Below are 20,231 nucleotides of genomic sequence, written 5' to 3'. Positions count from 1 at the left end.
ATGTACATTTATATACGTATTTACGAGATTTTACAAAAAAAATCTTAGAAATGAGCGAGAAAATCTTAGAAATTACGAATTTTACAAGAAAATCTTACAAATTAGCAAGAAAATCCGAGAAATCGTGATTTTGACTAAGTTTGACCCCATTGACCGAGAAATCTCTGGAGATGAACATCTCATCTCGGCTGCCTTCTAAAAACGAGATATCTGAAGATTTACAACACTGATTACACCATTATTTTTAATTATAATCTTTACTAAACAATTCTATTCCCACAATACCCTAACTTAGACGCTGCATATATACAAATTATTATTACACATCTTCTATTAACACAACAAACTTCTTGCCTCCCATTAGTCCACGTTTCATCCTCCTCTCCAAGTTGGTTCCTATTCACGTTTTCTCCTCCTTTTATTTAGGTAACGTAAAAGAATAAGCAAACGGTTAGCGGACACCTCCTGAACACCTCCTCCATATCTTTTGTTCAACCTTACCTTGCAAAAGTCTATCGAACCCAACCTACTCATTTATCTCATACCCCATTCATCATATCAGATCTGAATCTAATCTGATTTCTCTCATAATGACCATCTCAACTCTCCATCTCCACACTCGCCATTCAGTGTCGGGACAATCGTTACCCTTCAGATCCGAAGCCACATAGTTAACCTTCACCGTACAGAGATGTACGACCCCCAAAATCGTCGGTTACGGTAATCTTTACGCTTAAATTTTCTTTATACCCTACATACTCGTATGTGCAAATGATTTGTTCTTTGATTTCATTATCGTTAGCTCAATTATTTGTTTTTAGAAGAAGATTACGAGATGAGAAAGCTGATGCGGATATGGTACAATCAAATAAACCTATTCTTTAGTCAATTAAACATAAAATAGTTAGTTTTCAAATTTTTTTATTATGTTTTTGTTTTTCTTTAGGTTTTGATTTGTAATAGTTTTGTTGCAGGTAGTATGTTGATTTGAATTGCAGTTGCAATTAAACATAAAATATTTATTTTCAATTTTTTGTTATTATGTTTTTGTTTTTCTTTAGGTTTTGATTTTTAATGATTTTGTAGGTATTATAATGAATTGAATTGCAGGTGCTATGTTATGTGATGAACAAATCCGATTGTTGTCCATTCTATTAGTGAGTTATCATTTTAGTTATTTGTATATTTTTTTTTTTGTGTGTGGGTATTTGCTTTTGTTTTATGATTTGATTTGCTATTATATTTTGTTATTGGAAATTTGTGATGCTCGACAGAGGGTTTTGATTAATGTTAAAAAGTGGAATTTTTTTATTTTTGCAAATTGCTATTAACAAAGTTCGTATGAGAGGTATGAAAAGGGTAAATAGATTGAGTAACGAGTATCGTCTTCCTCTCGAGAAAGATTATTACATACTGTGCTTTATCCTAAAGTTGCAGGAATATACTTGGGATCATCCCGTATCTTCGCAAGTAAAGTTTCTCTTCATTTTCGCTTAAACATTTATTATATTTTTTCAATTTAGAAGACCTCGACAAGTAACAAGTGCATACCATCCGCAACAACAACTCGAAATTCTTGATTTTTTAGATGCCGAAGAAAAGGAAGAAAATCAAGAACCTATTCCAAAAAATCCAAGAAGATATTTTCATAGAGATCAGGCTGGAAGGGTTACACTCTTGTGGAATGATTACTTTTCCGACACACCAACCTTTCCCGAAGATAAATTTCGAAGAAAGTTTCGAATGAGCAGGCGATTGTTTAACTGTATATCCGCAGGTATACTAAGTTATTCTCATGAACCTATTCCTTCATACTTTAAATATTTTCATCAAAGACGGGATGCAACCGGTTTACTCGGGTTTACTATTTATCAAAAAATCACATCCGCTATACGACAATTAGCATATGATGTTGCTCCGATATTTTTGATGATTATTTGCATATTGGTGAAACAACATCATATCGTTGTTTAGAAAATTATTGCAAAAGTGTTATATATTTATTTTCAACCGAATATTTAAGAAAACCTAATACTCATGATGTTCAACGTTTAATTACAAAACATGAGCAAATACACGGTTTTCCGGGCATGCTCGGTAGTCTAGATCGTATGCGTTGGGCTTGAAAAAATTGTCCAGTCTCTTGGAAAGGTCAATACACACGAGGAGATCATGGTCACCCAACAATAATGTTGGAAGCGGTCGCCTCGTATGATTTGTGGATTTGGCTTGCTTACTTTGGACCAGCTGGTTCAAATAATGATATCAATGTGTTAAACCAATCCGATTTATTTAAAGAGTTACTTGAAGATAGAGCTCCACCGTGTAACTATACGGTGAATGGGAATCATTTTACAAAAGGGTATTATTTAGCGGACGAAATTTATCCTGATTGGGCGACTCTTGTGAAATCGTTCAAAAGTACGGTTGAACTAAAAACATCAAAATTTAAAAGGTACCAAGAGTCAACAAGAAAAGATATCGAACGAGCTTTCGGTGTTCTTCAAGGTCGTTTTGCAATCATTAAAAGTCCTGCAAGACAATTCTATATAGAGAAAATCCAGTGCATTATGTATACGTGCGTGATTTTACACAACATGATAACTGAAGATAATGGTCGAGCTTTTTGTGGGTTAGAGGAGGATTATCAATCGTTCGTCGTTCATTATCAATAAGAGACAGGTTCGATTTGCGAATGGACAAAGAACTACGAGATTCTACCATTCATCGTTTCCTCCGAGACAACCTTATCGAACACATTTGGAGTTTACCACCAAATGCACGTATTAGACCTAACCCACAAGCAGGACCTTCGGCAATTCCCGACCATGTCAATGACAATGATGAGCAGGACCTTCGAGAACTAATAACTAAGACGAAGAGGAGGACGAAGACGAAGACTAGTTTGATTTTGTAATGTTTTGTTTTATTTTTTAGGACTTTGTAGTATTTTTTATTTTATTTTAGGACTTTGTAATTCTTTTTTTTTTTTAAATTTTTTTTGGAATTTGTAATGTTTTTTTATTTTTAGAAACTTGTTATGGGTTTTTTTTTTTTTAAAATTTTTTTTTAAGTATTTGTAATGTTTTTATTTATTAATAAAACTTTTATTTTTAGAATTTTAATTGTATATATAAGTTAATAATATAAAAGTTTAATATAAAAAATAGAGGTGGGATCAAGTGATGGGTACGTCATGGATGTTAGCAGTTAGTGTTTAGTTAGTGATGAGAAATAAGTGCTAATGTGGCAGTCAGTGATCCCATGACGGACCGTCATGGTTAAGGGTGGTCTCATAACACTCTCATAACACACTACTACCAACTATGAGATACTCTCTACTCATTGCATATCTCACAAAATTAATTAAATAAATAAAAGTAAAAGTGAAATACTTTGAGTACTCTTCAATATTGCATTAATATATAAGAATCCGTCCTTAAATATGCTTGGTTAAGAAATGTGTGAGGGTGAGATGTATGAGGGCGGTTGAGGGCTAGCTGAGGGCAAGGGAATGCCAACGGCTCCCTCCAATGACATATTTGATTCCATGACTTCCATTGGAATTGGTCGTATTGATCAATAAATACACTGATTTTTACCCCTTAAACAAAACACCCTCTTCATAAACACAATCAACACAATCGTTCCTGCTAAATTTCAATTCATAGCAACAACAGAATTAGGGTTCTTACATTTATCTTCACGCCCAATTGATTGCGAAGTTAAATCAAAAAATTAATTTATTAAAAGTATCTTCTTTACGGTTTGTAAACTAGGGTTTTAATAATGGTTTATCAACGACGATGGCGACGTAACTGCGCTAACATTTACTGCAACTCGCAACTCAGGTTTTGGTATCGCTAATTCTACATCTGTCTTATTTTCTGCATCCAAAAGTATTGGGGAATAAGAACATGAATCGTAGCAGGTAATTTCATAGCATATTTAACTCTCTCTGTTAGGCATATTATTTATCCATATACAGTTCAACACTCTATTTATATAGTAGTAGAGAGTACATGTTGATTAATATCTTTTGGATCAGGATCTTTGTTTAACGTTTACCTTCTACATTGCCCAAAACTGCACCTGTAGAGGAGAATGATATGCTGCGCCTGCGCAAGCCGTTGTCTCGAAAAAGGAGACCAATGTGGAGATATTCTTCAGTTCTCTAGAAAAGGTAAAAGTCGACTTCGTGGATGAAGAAGAGCCAGTACCCGAAATAATCGATGAAGTTCTGGAGGCATTTTAAGTAACAGTGGAATTCAACACAAAAGTTGAGGGAGTGCAAAAAAACTTTTGCTTCTATTGCAAGTATTCTCTATGCAAAATGTTTATGCTTTTTGTTTTTTACGCTTAGTTTTTACAACGTTGATTGACAGTCGCATTAATCCCTTATGAGATGTTTGTTCATATTAATTTTTTTTTAACCTTGGTTATCCAACCATTTTTTTGAACCGACTAATCCCAGGGCGACTACCCGCTTTGCGAGCAGCCCGGAGTCATTGCAGGCGAACCTCCGTGGCCATGAGGGAGAATAACTTTGTGAATGGCAGGAATCGAGCCCTTGACCTCCACATTGGAAGGTCAGGGTCTTACCATGCCACCACCACCCTCATGGTTGTTTGTTCATATTAATTGTTTATTGTTTACGATAAATTAGTAATGGCTGATTGGAATCTCTTTATAAATCTTTGAGGGTAATTGGGGGGAATGAATTCAACAGTCTTGAATTGAAGGTATGCTACATTAGGTACACTATTCTCTTGTCTGGTTTGATTTGTGAAGAAATGGTTGTGTTATCCAAATGTTGTGGATTATATGTTTCGTGTTGAATAGGATTCTGCATCTTATACTTCTGGTTTCTATTTTTTTTTTTGTCCCTTTAAAGGTGGACATATATACGGGACAAACAGGCAAACTGGTTGAGAAACTGGGTGTTTATCATTGTTGTTATGGATGTTAGCATTTCACATCATTGAAAATCTTAATGAACTATTGGGCATTTGCTTTAGGATTTTATGTTCTTAAAGTCTATCTGAGATGCTGAAAATTTGTACTGTCATGTATAGTCGCAGGACTCGCAGCTGCTAGAACAAACATTTATCATTACAGTATGGAAGTGAAGATCATGAAGGATACATTAGTTGCAAGATTATGGCTTTAAAATTAAGCAGGTTATTGTTCTTCTATTAGTTTCACTACAGATAAAATCAGGCAGGTTGTACGATAGTATTGACTGACATTTACGAAAAAAAAAAAAAAAAAAAAAAAGGAAGTATTGAACGACTGATTTAAAATGATTCGTTTACTTTCTAAATCAGTCCTTCAATTATTATTTGCGCTAAACTGTTATATTGACTGTTATAAATTGATCTAATGCACACATGAATGATGGATTTTTGATTTTGTGTTTAGTGATGTATACACATAAATTGATTTAGCAAACATCAACATCTAAATTAGGTGCCATGGAACATGTTAATCGAACTTCGGAGGTTTGAGATTTGGAATATGTGTTGGGTTTGAGATGTCGTTGTGAATGGAATCATGCACTGAGACAAGGCATAAGTCTTTCAACCCTGTTACCATCATCAAAGGAGTATTTGAAGGACCAAGCTCTTCTTGAATAACAACCAAGTTCCCATCTGCATAATATGTGTTTGCATAGGTGATCCAAAATATTTATATAGGTTATACTGATTGAAAACGGTATAGGAGATTGTTAACTCGCCAATTCCTCTTAGTTCACTCTTTTTAGTTTCATGAACTTGACCTGTTAAAGATGAAACATAATGCCAAATTTGACCTGTTAAAATTTTTTAAGGTAACTGATCGACCTATAAAGTGCATCTTTAGATGTATATCTTTTAAACATATTGAGCAACAGGTTATGATGTGATAAATAAGATCTTCAAAGAATCCTTGTGATATATAAGAAACTGCGTGTCCACCCTACATCTTTACATAAATGTACATAGAGATTGGTACAACTAAGTTTAGATACTAATTAGAACAATGTGTCCAGTTTAGTTATTCATTATGATGTAGGTATAGTGTTGTTGATGCAGTGATGGTTTACGACAACTATTTACATTTTTGTTTATGCTTTCAACATAGCTTTTTGAATACAATGTGTGCGACTTCAATTCTTTGAACTTAATATTTAGGTGTTCTAGATATGAGATGGTCTAAACATTTTATTGTTTAGAGTTAGCTCTTATTTCTCAATATGAACGAGTCACTTTTGGTTCACTTATGCTTAAAAGTCATATACTCTTATTAGTTTTTTTCATTTTTTCTGGATATCATTGCTGCATATTACTTATAGTTTGTGCAAATCTCACTTTTTACTGCTTAAAATGTAAGTTTATGTATGTAAATGTTTTCTATGTCTATATGTGCTTAAAATCAACTGTTGATACTTGACATTCAATAGATGAATATTTTCTTGAAAGTAAGTATTTAATAGAATAACTAATCGTATAGCTTTATATTTATTCATATAACTTTGTGATGTTCAGTTTTTGAAAGGCATTATGAGAGACAAACGTCATCGTTCATTGTTGCTGAAGAAACTTTAGCCACCCTCATTCTCCACAAACTCTGTTCTGATATTAAGGTATAATCTGCGTCCAGTTTGATAATACGCTCATGTATGATACACATGGAACCTCAAATGCGTGTCTTCCTACTTACCGTTGTTTATCTAATATTTATTTTGATAATCATATGCTTATATATTCAGCACTATAACTGTTGATAATCTTCATATTAAATGATAAGTGCTATAGGTTATGTGCAGGCTTGAAGACTTGGATAATATGTCAAGAAGGTTAAATATCTGTAGTAGTCGAAATTATGTTCATTGAAAGCTGTTTTTGCTCAAGTTTCTCTGCATTGGTTAGTTAGTCCTTTCCTAAATCTATTATAAAAATTACATTCTTGCAACCATAAATGGAAAAACTAATCTGACCTTATCATATATTAGGGCATGTCATTAGCACAAGATTCATTTCAATCATCTTTAGTTGAGGTATAAACACTTTTACATCTTTGTTTCACCACTGTGTAGTTGTTAATGAACTAACTCATCATCATTTGTCATTTTATGTTCTATGGGATTAACACCGAGTTGATTCATATACATATAAGGTTTGGGTTGAGTGAGCCAAAGTCTTGCTGCTGGTCTGACATTGAAGTTCGAATGATGGCGGACACCTTAATATAATATTTTGGTAATTCAGTTAACATCTTTGGTAATTGCCATTTTCTGTTACCCACTTTAGTATAGTACTGTTTGTATTCTACATTCTACATTTATATTATTATTTATTTTTATTATATATATTAAAACTATTTATTTTTATTATATATATTAAAACAATGATAATATATGAGTTAAAAGGTTCGATTCTCTTTGCATTGGTGAAAAATATCGAGATTTATAGCACTTTAGTTATCATGAGTTATAAGATATAGGTTAAGCTACGTATAAAAAAGGTAGAAGGTTTTTTCTTTTCGGACTACCCGGGAGGACGAGTAATTCGACCCCATAGCAGGATTACTCTGTGGCTGTTTTCAACCCTTCCCTGGCCACCACTACATATTCGTCCCATACGAGATTCGAATCTGAGACCTCTTGCAAGGAGCTCAGGGCCTTAACCATCGTGTATCTAGTGATGGTTAGGTTAAGCTATGTATAATAGCACTTTAATTTTATTTTTCATTTCTAGATGACAAATTTTTTAGCCTCTGTAATGTTAACAAGACTTGGTGGATATTCCTCCTTTGTTTATATAATGGGTCAATATGGCTATTAGTCTATTATTTATATTAAATGGTCTAATAGGCCAAAAATCATCTAAACTTATAACAGATAAAATGAATATGAATATGCAGCCAGTGAAAATGCTTCCTAATGCATGCATTGGATTGCATGCATTGGATTGATATGTAACATATGTTAACCATTAATAAAATTATTTAAATGCTAATTTTATTGAACGGCCCGTTGAGCAATGAACACTATCTTTCTTGAAACTTACAAATTGTACGGGTTGACTATGCAGACTTTGTTGTTCTCCTAACTATTGTGTTCATGGCTGAAATAGAATAAAAATATTGTGCAACAATAACGGATTCAAGACATATTTGTCAACCGTCAATGAATAATATTGAATTTGATAGTGATTGATGTGAGAAGTACCCAAATGGGCACCAATGCACAAAAAGTTGTAGCACATACAATGCACCCTTCAAATTCTCTCTCCGTACCACTGGTCACACCGTTTCAAACCTCCACCCCTACAGTCAACCCCGATCCAGTTTCCGTTTACTCTCCCACACCCAATGCACAATCAAATACCTTCAATTTAACCCCTTCAAACAACCCCTTACACACATATGCTGAAGCTTTAGTGGGTAAAAGCTCTTTGAAACAATGCAGCGAGGATGCCGGAGTTAATCCAACCCATACTGGACATGGTCAACGACAAACTGGAGAGAATGGGACCCATCATGGTCATGGTCCAGAGAAGTTTATATCTACTGTTTACGTAGGTAATCTAAACAGAAAGTCAAATCCTATGGTGATAAGCAATACGTTTAGGAGGTTTGGTTGGATTCTAAACATAGCATGGAGAGAAGGACGTAATTATGCTTTCATCAAGTATGAGACAAGGTAACAAGCAGCTAAGGCTGTGAAATACATGAATGGGATCTCTTTTGAGCAATAAGATAAGGGTAGGTTTTGCAAAGTTTCACAAAGAGGGTACTTGGAACAAGGAGTATAAAAAGGATTACCAGAAGGAGAACTTCGCTTTCAAAAAAAAAAAAAAAAAAAAAAAAATTTACTCAAAAAAGGAACAAGATGGCAACTTGGTTTCTTTAGAAGTTAATGAAGACATAAAAGAAGCTATGGATCGTACAGTGGTGATTGTAGACAAGGTCAAATTTTCCACCAAGAAACTAGCTGATTGGTTAATATCAAGAAAGGTGAAGGTTGAAAGATGTTCTCTTTGGGGCAAATATGGGTGTTTGGTCACTTGTGTTGATGAAGGTAGCTTCCATAATGCATGTCATGGAGTTAAACAGAACGATACTTGTGGTGAGTTCTTGAAAATTTATCCGATTTATGAATGAAAAGGTATGTTTTCTAGAGCTACTTGGGTAGAAATAACAGGTATACCTGTAGATTATGGATGTATGGAGAGTGTTTTTGCCACGGTTAGAGAGATGGGCGAAGTATTATATTATTCGAAATCTTCTTATAATCTTATACAAGCACAGTCCTTGTTCGTTTTTCTGGAAGTTAATGACGCTAAGCAGATTGATTTTACTATTTCGGCTGAACTAAAAAACAAAGAAAGGGTCAAGTTATGGGTCCATGAAGTCGATAACGAGTTTGATCCTCAAGAACATATTGATGATGATGGTAATGGTAGTTTCATTAATGGGGTTAATCAAAGGATAAGGTCAATGGAGGAGACTAAGGAAGATCAAGGTACTGCAGAAGATGTTAATGGTCCTGTTGCACCCGAAAATCCATCTTCTCCGGGTAAAGATGCACCTGAAATTCCATTATCACCGGTGAGAGGTTTCAGTACTTCGGTGAAAGAAAGTGGGTACCACCTTACATGGGCTGCTAACATCCTTAGTCCAATGGTTCTTAGTAAAACACCCAATTCAAATTCAAATTTGAATTTGGAAGTTTATGAAAAATACAAAGGTAGTGTGTTGAAGAGAAAAGCAGCTACTGTTCCGGAAAAAGAGAAGGTGCAGAGTACTTTCAAGGAGAAAACTTTAAAAATTGACAAGGTCAACCTTGATAGTACTTTTAGAGTAGCCGTTTCTAGTTCAGATGTTTGTAAACCTGCAGAGAAACAGGACAAAAGCAATTCGGCTGGTTTCCCTAATGAAAACATGTACGCTCAGTGGCGGAACTTGAACTCGGATACAGGTGTAAAAATTTAATAAATTTTTCATTGTCAGCAGGGGTAAACACTAAAAAAACCTTATTTTTTTGTAAATTTTTTTTTTTTTAGTGTAAAATTTTTTGTTCCGTAAAATCCAAGTGGGGCGGATACCTTCTTTGGGTTCCACTAAGTACCGCCCCTGTGTACGCTGCAGAGCTCACTAAGGGGGTAGTGGGCCTGATATTGAAAAGACCAATTTTAAGTTACAAAAGCAAAATGTTACGACTTTTGATGTTAAATGACCAGTCGATTCAGTTTTCTTTCACCCCGCTCGATTTTCACACGACAAATTAGACACAAATTGATGCCCCACAGTTGATTGTAGATCCTCTTGTGCTTATTCAAAGAAGAAAGCACAAAAATCTAAAGTTCAAGCAAGAAAAGTTTCTGTTTTAAAACCAAATCGAAGTCCGGCCAAAGACAATAAGAAGAAAAAAGATAAGGCAAGGGAATTTTCTGATGATGTAGAAGCTGGTGAGCATGTGTTTTCAGACGATGAGGTTATTGAGCAGCTTGCTAAATCTGATGACGAGTTCACGCCTAAACCGGCTAAGGTGTATGGTAAGCTTTTAAATTCAAATGCTTCAGTAAGTTATAAAGAAGAAAATAGGGTATTTGGGAATTTTATTGAGGGGATGTTCGATAGTTGTGAACGTCCCAACAAGAAAAAACAATGAAAGTTGCAACATGAAACACAAGGGGGTTGAGCAATAAGTGTAATGGTAGAAGAGTTTTGAATTAAACGGGAAGGATGGAGGTTGATTGGGTTAGGTGTTAAAGCCAAAAAAGCATGGAGGTTGATTGGTCCGGTTTCTTTTTGGTTAATTGGCTTGCTAGAAACGATTTTTTTTTAATGGTTCTTATCAAAGTTGGATGAGCGTCGTGGAGCATATTAAGATTATAGTGTTCCAATGGTTGGTTAATGCGGGTAAAATAGAAAGTCATCAACTATATGTTTGGAAAATGAAGCCTTAGATTCTGTTGTGAGCTTCTGTTGACTTGCTATGGTTCAAGATGGATGATGCTTACTGACTTTGGCTACTTGCTTATTTGTAGTTTTTGTTTTGGTAATTCTTGGAATGGACAGTGTAATGGATAGTTTGTTTATCAGGTGAATATGGAATTGTTCATATGACCTTTTTGTTGGGTTATGGGCTAGTAAGCCCCATCTCTTGTACTCCCTATTTTCACTCTATGTGAAAATTTTTATATATTATCATGTTTTTTGCCAAAAAAAAAAAAAAAAAAAAAAAAATACCCAAATGGGCTCCTTTTGGTGGGATGATATGTAAACAAGTGAAATGTAGATTGTGTGTACAAATTGTATGAACTTATATTAATATTAGAATTTTCATTATATTTACTTGTTAAACATGAATTGATGAAGAGATTATTATATCCAGAAGATTAATGGTTCATGACTCCATAATGGCATCATTTGATGTTTTCATAAAAATACTTTCCGCCCTCTATACAATTTACAATTTTAATTGACTTAGTGAAACAGGTAGACAATTATATAAACTTTATATCAATGATACAAGGGATTTCAATTAATTAGTACAATACTAAATTTTCTTATTTTGTTTATGTAGGCAAATAAAATGCGTCAAAGAAGTTTAACGGAAATGCGAAGAATAATGAAAGAAAATCAACAAGTTATTTCAATGTTGACCATCATTAATGACTACTTCAAACGCTTTTTGGCATTAATTAATGTATGAGAAAATCGTCAGAGATAAACTTAGCTCCAAATAAATAGTCTACTACCATCAAATAATTGGACAAGATATCCAACTTGTCTAACCAATTATATTTTATTACACATTAGAACGTTATTTATATTGGATTGAATGTTTGCATTCTACTTATTTTTCATATATTTTTTGTTTAACTACATTTTTAGCCTTCATTTCATTACTATACATGATTGGAGTTAATGTTAACATAAAATGACACATAATTTATTTTAAAATTTTATTGCCGAAGCTCATAAATTTGCGGGTCTTAAACTAGTTATAGTGAAAGTAAGAAAAAAAAAAGGAAATGACAAATTACCATCACATGTGGCAGGTGAGGGGATTTAACAGAATAATCAACGTTTATTACTGAATTGAACTTCCAGTACAACGAGTATAAACTATAGGGATTGTCATGGCAAAAAAATTATGTGAACTCTTTTTGTGTTCTTAAACATGCCATAAGAACTCCTCGCATAATTTTGTCTTATAAAGTAATAATACTCGTACTAAAAAAGTAATTAAAAATACAATTATCTTATTATCCATATCCTTGCAATCAGTGCCACCAGTCATCACCTACTCTACCTACTTAGCATTGTTGATTTTGACTAATTTTTTGTATTCACTAAATAGCATAAAACTATATTTAATTGATTTTGTATGCATAATTAGGTGTTTGTTAGAGTGGCAAATTTGTGACCGGGACTAATAATTTGAGTCTTATATATCTTATATGATGGTGATATAATTGATGATAAATGATAAGAGTAGATCATAGATATATAAATGTATATATGGGTAAGCATATTTTTGTTATTTGTTTACTTACTGTTTAAGAATAATAGCTAAAAATCTATATCTATCTTCTATCTTCTATATATCTATAAGAATTGAGTCCTAGAAAATTAAGTATGATGTAATAAATAGATTTTCACCTCTCATTAATTTATTAATAGTTAAAAAAGTAAAAAAAAAAAAAAAAAAAAAAAACTTACTACAAAAATATATTTAATAATGGTAAAAAAATAAATGTAATTATTAAGTATGGTGTAATATATAATTTATATATATATATATATATATATATATATATATATATATATATATATATATATATATATATATATATATATATATATATATATATATATATATATATATATATATATATATATATATGGGCAGGATCAATGGGGAAGTAACCAATCGGGGAGAAGCGGGGGGAAGCAAATTTTTTTTTTCGTTTTTTTTTGATTTTTTTTTCCGGCATCAAGATCACACGAAAATATGAACATTTAGAAGAGACACTTCGTGATGAATGTTATTATTTAGGCGGGAAAACGATCGACAAAAATAACATTCAAGATAATATTGTTCGTGAAGAATATGAACGTTTTTTCTTCTTCATATTTTGTGAAGTAAAATTTAGCCCGATTTAGGGTTTAGGGTTTAGGGTTTGGTGTTTTGGGTTTATTCCATAAACCCAAAACACCAAACCCTAAACCCTAAACCCTAAACTCTAAACCGTTCGTGTTAAAAACTCAATCTAAATCCTAAATCTAAACCCTAAACCCTAAATTTCTAAACCCTAATATCTAAACCCTATAAACCCTAATATCTAAACCCTAATATCTAAACCCCAATAGCTAAAACCTCAAAATACGCTCGAAAAACACGATAATTGTTATATGTTACTTCTTCGAGCGTTTTTCCGCCAAAATAAAAACATTTATCACAAAGTGTCTCTACTAAATGTTCATATTTTCATCTCATCTATAATGTTCGTGAACAAAATTTTTTCAAAAAACGAAAAAAAAAAGTTTTTGGTTCCCCCCGCTTCCCCCCGAATGGTTACTTCCCTCTTGATCCTACCACTATATATATATATATATATATATATATATATATATATATATATATATATATATATATATATATATATATACTAGGTTTTAGAGCCCGTGCGTTGTACGGGTGGGTAAATAACCGTGCAAAATCAATTGAGTTTTCACTTTATTACGGAGTATTTTTTTAGAGCAAATATTTTCATTAGATTGATAATAATTGATAAAATTACTAATTTTCTAACACTTTATAAAATAGTTAGTGCATGGAGCTCGTGCATTACACGATAGTTAAAAAAAAATAACACTTTGCAATTTTACTGTAATAGGTTTTAGAGCCTGTGCGTTGCACGGTGGATAAAATAATGATACAAAATTAATTGATTTTTTTAAATAATTATTCCTTTGAGTTTAAGAACCTGTGATATTGAGAAATTTAGATAGTTTAAAAATAACACTTTGCAATTTTGTTGTAAACGGTTTTAGAGTCCGTGCGTTGCACGGTGGATTAAATAATGGTGCAAAATTACTTGATATTTTCAAACAATTATTCTTTTACATTTAATAACTCGTAACATAAAGAAATTTTAAAAGTTCATTTTTATTAATAATATTAATATTAATTAGTAAATAACTAACTTATTTGCTATGTCCCGTTCTTATTGATTAAAAACGTTCCATATTAATTGATTTCGTTGCGAGGTTTTGACCTCTATATGAGACGTTTTTCAAAGACTGCATTCATTTTTAAAACAAACCATAACCTTTATTTCATAGATAAAGGTTTTAAAAAGCTTTACGTAGATTATCAAATAATGATAATCTAAAATATCCTGTTTACACACGACCATTACATAATGGTTTACAATACAAATATGTTACAACAAAATAAGTTTCTTGAATGCAGTTTTTACACAATATCATACAAGCATGGACTCCAAATCTCGTCTTTATTTAAGTATGCGACAGCGGAAGCTCTTAATAATCACCTGAGAATAAACATGCTTAAAACGTCAACAAAAATGTTGGTGAGTTATAGGTTTAACCTATATATATCAAATCATAATAATAGACCACAAGATTTCTTATTTCAATACACATCCCATACATAGAGATAAAAATCATTCATATGGTGAACACCTGGTAACCGACATTAACAAGATGCATAAATAAGAATATCCCCATCATTCCGGGACACCCTTCGGATATGATATAAATTTCGAAGTACTAAAGCATCCGGTACTTTGGATGGGGTTTGTTAGGCCCAATAGATCTATCTTTAGGATTCGCGTCAATTAGGGTGTCTGTTCCCTAATTTTTAGATTACCAGACTTAATAAAAAGGGGCATATTCGATTTCGATAATTCAACCGTAGAATGTAGTTTCACGTACTTGTGTCTATTTTGTCAATCATTTATAAAACCTGCATGTATTCTCATCCCAAAAATATTAGATTTTAAAAGTGGGACTATAACTCACTTTCACAGATTTTTACTTCGTCGGGAAGTAAGACTTGGCTACTGGTTGATTCACGAACCTATAACAATATATACATATATATCAAAGTATGTTCAAAATATATTTACAACACTTTTAATATATTTTGATGTTTTAAGTTTATTAAGTCAGCTGTCCTCGTTAGTAACCTACAACTAGTTGTCCACAGTTAGATGTACAGAAATAAATCGATAAATATTATCTTGAATCAATCCACGACCCAGTGTATACGTATCTCAGTATTGATCACAACTCAAACTATATATATTTTGGAATCAACCTCAACCCTGTATAGCTAACTCCAACATTCACATATAGAGTGTCTATGGTTGTTCCGAAATATATATAGATGTGTCGACATGATAGGTCGAAACATTGTATACGTGTCTATGGTATCTCAAGATTACATAATATACAATACAAGTTGATTAAGTTATGGTTGGAATAGATTTGTTACCAATTTTCACGTAGCTAAAATGAGAAAAATTATCCAATCTTGTTTTACCCATAACTTCTTCATTTTAAATCCGTTTTGAGTGAATCAAATTGCTATGGTTTCATATTGAACTCTATTTTATGAATCTAAACAGAAAAAGTATAGGTTTATAGTCAGAAAAATAAGTTACAAGTCATTTTTGTAAAGGTAGTCATTTCAGTCAAAAGAACGACGTATAGATGACCATTTTAGAAAACATACTTCCACTTTGAGTTTAACCATAATTTTTGGATATAGTTTCATGTTTATAATAAAAATTATTTTCTCAGAATAACAACTTTTAAATCAAATTTTATCATAGTTTTTAATTAACTAACCCAAAACAGCCCGCGGTGTTACTACGACGGCGTAAATCCGGTTTTACGGTGTTTTTCGTGTTTCCAGGTTTTAAATCATTAAGTTAGCATATCATATAGATATAGAACATGTGTTTAGTTGATTTTAAAAGTCAAGTTAGAAGGATTAACTTTTGTTTGCGAACAAGTTTAGAATTAACTAAACTATGTTCTAGTGATTACAAGTTTAAACCTTCGAATAAGATAGCTTTATATGTATGAATCGAATGATGTTATGAACATCATTACTACCTTAATTTCCTTGGATAAACCTACTGGAAGAGAGAAAAATGGATCTAGCTTCAATGGATCCTTGGATGGCTCGAAGTTCTTGAAGCAGAATCATGACACGAAAACAAGTTCAAGTAAGATCATCACTTGAAATAAGATTGTTATAGTTATAGAAATTGAACCAAAGTTTGAATATGATTATTACCTTGTATTAGAATGATAATCTACTGTAAGAAACAAAGATTTCTTGAGGTTGGATGATCACCTTACAAGATTGGAAGTGAGCTAGCAAACTTGAAAGTATTCTTGATTTTATGAAACTAGAGCTTTTGGAATTTATGAAGAACACTTAGAACTTGAAGATAGAACTTGAGAGAGATCAATTAGATGAATAAAATTGAAGAATGAAAGTGTTTGTAGGTGTTTTTGGTCGTTGGTGTATGGATTAGATATAAAGGATATGTAATTTTGTTTTTATGTAAATAAGTCATGAATGATTACTCATATTTTTGTAATTTTATGAGATATTTCATGCTAGTTGCCAAATGATGGTTCCCACATGTGTTAGGTGACTCACATGGGCTGCTAAGAGCTGATCATTGGAGTGTATATACCAATAGAAATTTTATGAGATATTTCATGCTAGTTGCCAAATGATGGTTCCCAAAATTTGAACGCACTAGAAATTTGAAGTCAAACTTCTACTTGGCTAAGAACATGTCCCAAATTCTAATCCATTCATTAATGATTGCTATCTTTGACGAACAATGACGGACGTACTCTTAAAAAAGTTAAACAGATTCACTGAATATAAACATATTCATGACCTTTATTCTAGAAATATTTTATTATATATACTAAATTAAGAACGAAGTGTTTATTAATTTTAATCTATATAACAAATAACAAATAACAAATGGTAAATATAGCAAATTTTAAATTATATACTTGCAGCACTCAAGAACGATGCACGCCAAATGCTAAATGATAATACATAGAATGGTAACTAACTCTGTTTAGTTTTTTTTTTTTATGAGTTTTCTAAGTAACCTTCATTATATAAGGGAAATGGTTGTTTTGGAATAGATATGCTAGAAGAATTGTTTTAGAAAGAGTACATTTAATAAGCTTAGTATCCTTTCAGTATTAATTTAATTACTTTTAATTTACTTTAGAAATTTGTATTGTTGTAAAAATTTATGCACATGTATTTCATAGAAATAATAAATCTACACTATTATAGATTCAAGTTACTTAACTTTTTTTCAGTTGCCTTCTTTTAATTTGAACATGACAGAGATTGTCAAATTAAATGATACATGAACTTGAGATTGTATAGTGTTGCTTAGTGAAAAAATTATAGAATAGTGTTGCATAGAAGATATATTGGACATATATGAATATTGATATACTTGCTTAAAGATTGTAGGCTCTTTAAATGTATGTTTAAGTATACCGTATACCTAATGCAAAATTAAAAGTATCTTTGTAAGGCATGTAGCTAATGCAAAATTTAAAGCATCTTTGTAGGACAAACCAGGTAAATACATTAACCTTAAATGTAAGCAAACTTAATAAACTCAAATTCCCAATTTAAGTGTTTACTTCATAATTTCTTTGTGATTGTAGAGATTGTTTATATTTAGTTACTCATCATCCTAACATATAATTATATAAATAAGTATTTATTTGCTTTGTATTAAGTTATATTTAGCCATCTTTTCTCCCTATTACAACCACAATGCATATGTAATTCATTTGTAATTGTAGATATAATTAGAATTATCTAGTTTATATTTTTAACAACATCCTCGACCTTATTGAGGATCTTAACAAACTTGATTATGCAACTATTTAATGTATGAATGCTAAAATATTGAAACGCGGATTAAAACGTGCAACGCACGGGCTTTACCCATTAGAGAGTAATATTAGTCTTATGAAACTTCTGTAATAAATATAAGAGTTAATTATAACGTTAGTCCCTGTGGTTTGATCAAAATTATACGATAGTCCCTTCCTTTTTCATATTATACCCGTAATCCCTATGATTTTTAGAACGCATGGCGCTAGTCCAATATATAACGTCAGTTAAATGATGTCGTTAAACAAATAAACGTGCATTACATATGATGGATAATAAGGAAATTTATCGATTTAACCATTTTTCCCCTTCATTATTTCCTTTATCTTCAACAAACCAAACCTTAATAAATCAAACCTTAATAAATACTCCGTATCAACCATTGTCACGATGAAGATGACCACACTTTTTATTACGATTCGAACTAATTTCAACAAAACTCAATTTGCTTTTATCTCTTCGATTAAATATACAACAACATTGTACCCTACATAACAAAAGAAAACCGCCACATTTGACGTCGGTGAGATGTATTATCAAATCAGTCTTCAACCACCACTATCGATGCCGTCGTCTTCAACCACCACCGTCTCCGCCATCTTTAACCATACCAGCGCCACCGCCGGAGCCCTCGAATACTTGATTCGACACCACCGGCGATAAAATAACCAAGATCTGAAACAAGAAATTGGCGATGAAGGAGTTGAAAGAAGATCTGAAATTCGAACCACGCTTCGTTACGAGATTCTTTTAAAAGTATTACTATCTAATTTTAGATCATAAAAGGATATGGTTTTAAGTAAACCCTTGTAACATCCTGTTACCGGGCCTAGTTGAAATGACTCTTTTGACCTTGGGTGTGTTTGTATGTTATTATAATAATTATATGTTTATAATTATTTGGTTGTTTAGTTAAGACCAGTTTGTGACAAGGGTCACAGAACAGGTTCGTTTATTAAATTTGGACTCTGTTAGGGTTGTCAAATTAAGTATGAAAGTTATCGAATAACTGGTAAATACCCGTGTGTTATAGGGTATGGTTTTATAACCCAATATAAATAGCTGGAATCTAGTTCATTCCATTGTTTTCCCCAAATTGAAAAAACACCCCGTACCTAAACTCTCACTCCCTTGAAACCCTAATCTCTTGAATCTTGATTTAGAGTCTAAATTGTATTTTGTAATCAGTTGCTACTGATTTCGTGGTCATAACAAGGTAAGAATCATTCGTTTTCATGATGTAATATGAGATTAAATGAGTTTTTGGTACAAAAGGCTTTTTGGTCAAAATCAATTGATTTGGGTATTGTTTTGATGAAATTGGTTAGGGTTTAAGCTTCTATAAGTGTTATAAGTGCTTTCTAAATGGATTTTGGTGTTAAAACGTTTAGAAATCGAGATTTGGGTGACTTTGGCTCGAAATCCGTCAGTTTCTGCTTCTATTGTTCGATGAATATAACTGTACGGTTGCAGCTTGCAACCGCACGGGTATACTGTGCAACCGTACGGGTGCATGTGCAACCGTACAGATGCAGGGGTGTTGGTGTAACCGGGCAGTGGGTGTGCAACCGTACGGGTGCACGATGCAACCGTACAGATGGACTTGCAACCGTACGGATGCATGTGCAATCATACGGATGCAGATCAGTGTTGCATTGTTATGTAATTTGGCTGTTTTCTAGACGTTATGCTGCCCGCGTGACTTATGATAATCAAGATGTAAATTCTGAAAATTCATAAGTGTTAGGTGGACTTTTAGTGACACTTTTGTTACTAATTTGTTGTATTGTGCTAACGAACATAAACTAACTTGATTTGCCTTATGTTCAAGTGATAAGGATAAGGAAGAAACTCAGTGATAGATTATCTGAGCTAGTTGTTGGTATTCGGCGAGTGGGATTATCTCCCGATGTATGCTTGATTTTCATTTGTGTGAGCCTGTTGAAGTAGATTGATGGTATGGGTTGCTATAATGTATGACGTATAATGGTCCTTTTGAGCTAAAATTGTGAAAATTTGTGTTATGATTTGTAATGAATATCATTAGAATGCAAGTTTAAATGTTATGACCTATGAACGCAACATGCTTGAATCCTAAGTTGATGCTAAATTGTGAAGTTGTGATTTTCATTTTTGAAAGTGTATTAGCGGGTTTATGTTAACTTTGGTTGACTTTGGTTAAAAATGGTGAACATACGCTTTTGTTTAAATGAATCATAATACTTATGAACTTTGTATGGAA

General features: G+C 32.5%; 1 protein-coding gene and 1 long non-coding RNA gene across 9 annotated transcripts; both read left to right on the top strand.

Annotated features, from left to right (window-relative positions):
• Window positions 1-375: 375 nt before the first annotated feature.
• LOC139878335 (uncharacterized) lies at window positions 376-4,422 on the top strand. Of its 5 annotated transcripts, XR_011769227.1 has the most exons (5): window positions 376-720; window positions 822-1,470; window positions 1,589-1,777; window positions 3,780-3,931; window positions 4,049-4,422. It is a non-coding gene; the product is annotated as an uncharacterized lncRNA (long non-coding RNA). The 5 variants fall into 5 exon arrangements; XR_011769233.1 differs by having other exon boundaries at window positions 825-1,777; XR_011769221.1 differs by having other exon boundaries at window positions 822-1,777; window positions 3,852-3,931.
• Window positions 4,423-5,090: 668 nt separating this feature from the next.
• LOC139878288 (uncharacterized) lies at window positions 5,091-11,262 on the top strand. 4 transcript variants are annotated; one of them, XM_071865363.1, is made up of 7 exons: window positions 5,091-5,180; window positions 5,470-5,674; window positions 6,528-6,625; window positions 6,798-6,906; window positions 6,995-7,241; window positions 8,076-9,780; window positions 10,306-11,262. In XM_071865363.1, exons 6-7 carry the CDS (start codon window positions 9,154-9,156, stop codon window positions 10,345-10,347), a joined length of 669 nt encoding a protein of 222 aa, XP_071721464.1. In that variant the 5' UTR covers window positions 5,091-5,180; window positions 5,470-5,674; window positions 6,528-6,625; window positions 6,798-6,906; window positions 6,995-7,241; window positions 8,076-9,153; the 3' UTR covers window positions 10,348-11,262. The 4 variants fall into 4 exon arrangements, with proteins under 4 accessions (XP_071721464.1, XP_071721463.1, XP_071721461.1 ...); XM_071865362.1 differs by having other exon boundaries at window positions 6,809-6,906; window positions 8,076-9,822; window positions 10,306-11,260; XM_071865360.1 differs by having other exon boundaries at window positions 8,076-9,822; window positions 10,306-11,260.
• The last annotated feature ends 8,969 nt before the right edge of the window (window positions 11,263-20,231 follow it).

Source organism: Rutidosis leptorrhynchoides, chromosome 1, assembly GCF_046630445.1.
Source record: "Rutidosis leptorrhynchoides isolate AG116_Rl617_1_P2 chromosome 1, CSIRO_AGI_Rlap_v1, whole genome shotgun sequence".
Taxonomy (NCBI): Eukaryota; Viridiplantae; Streptophyta; class Magnoliopsida; order Asterales; family Asteraceae; genus Rutidosis; species Rutidosis leptorrhynchoides.
This window is presented reverse-complemented; position numbering and strand designations above follow the sequence as displayed.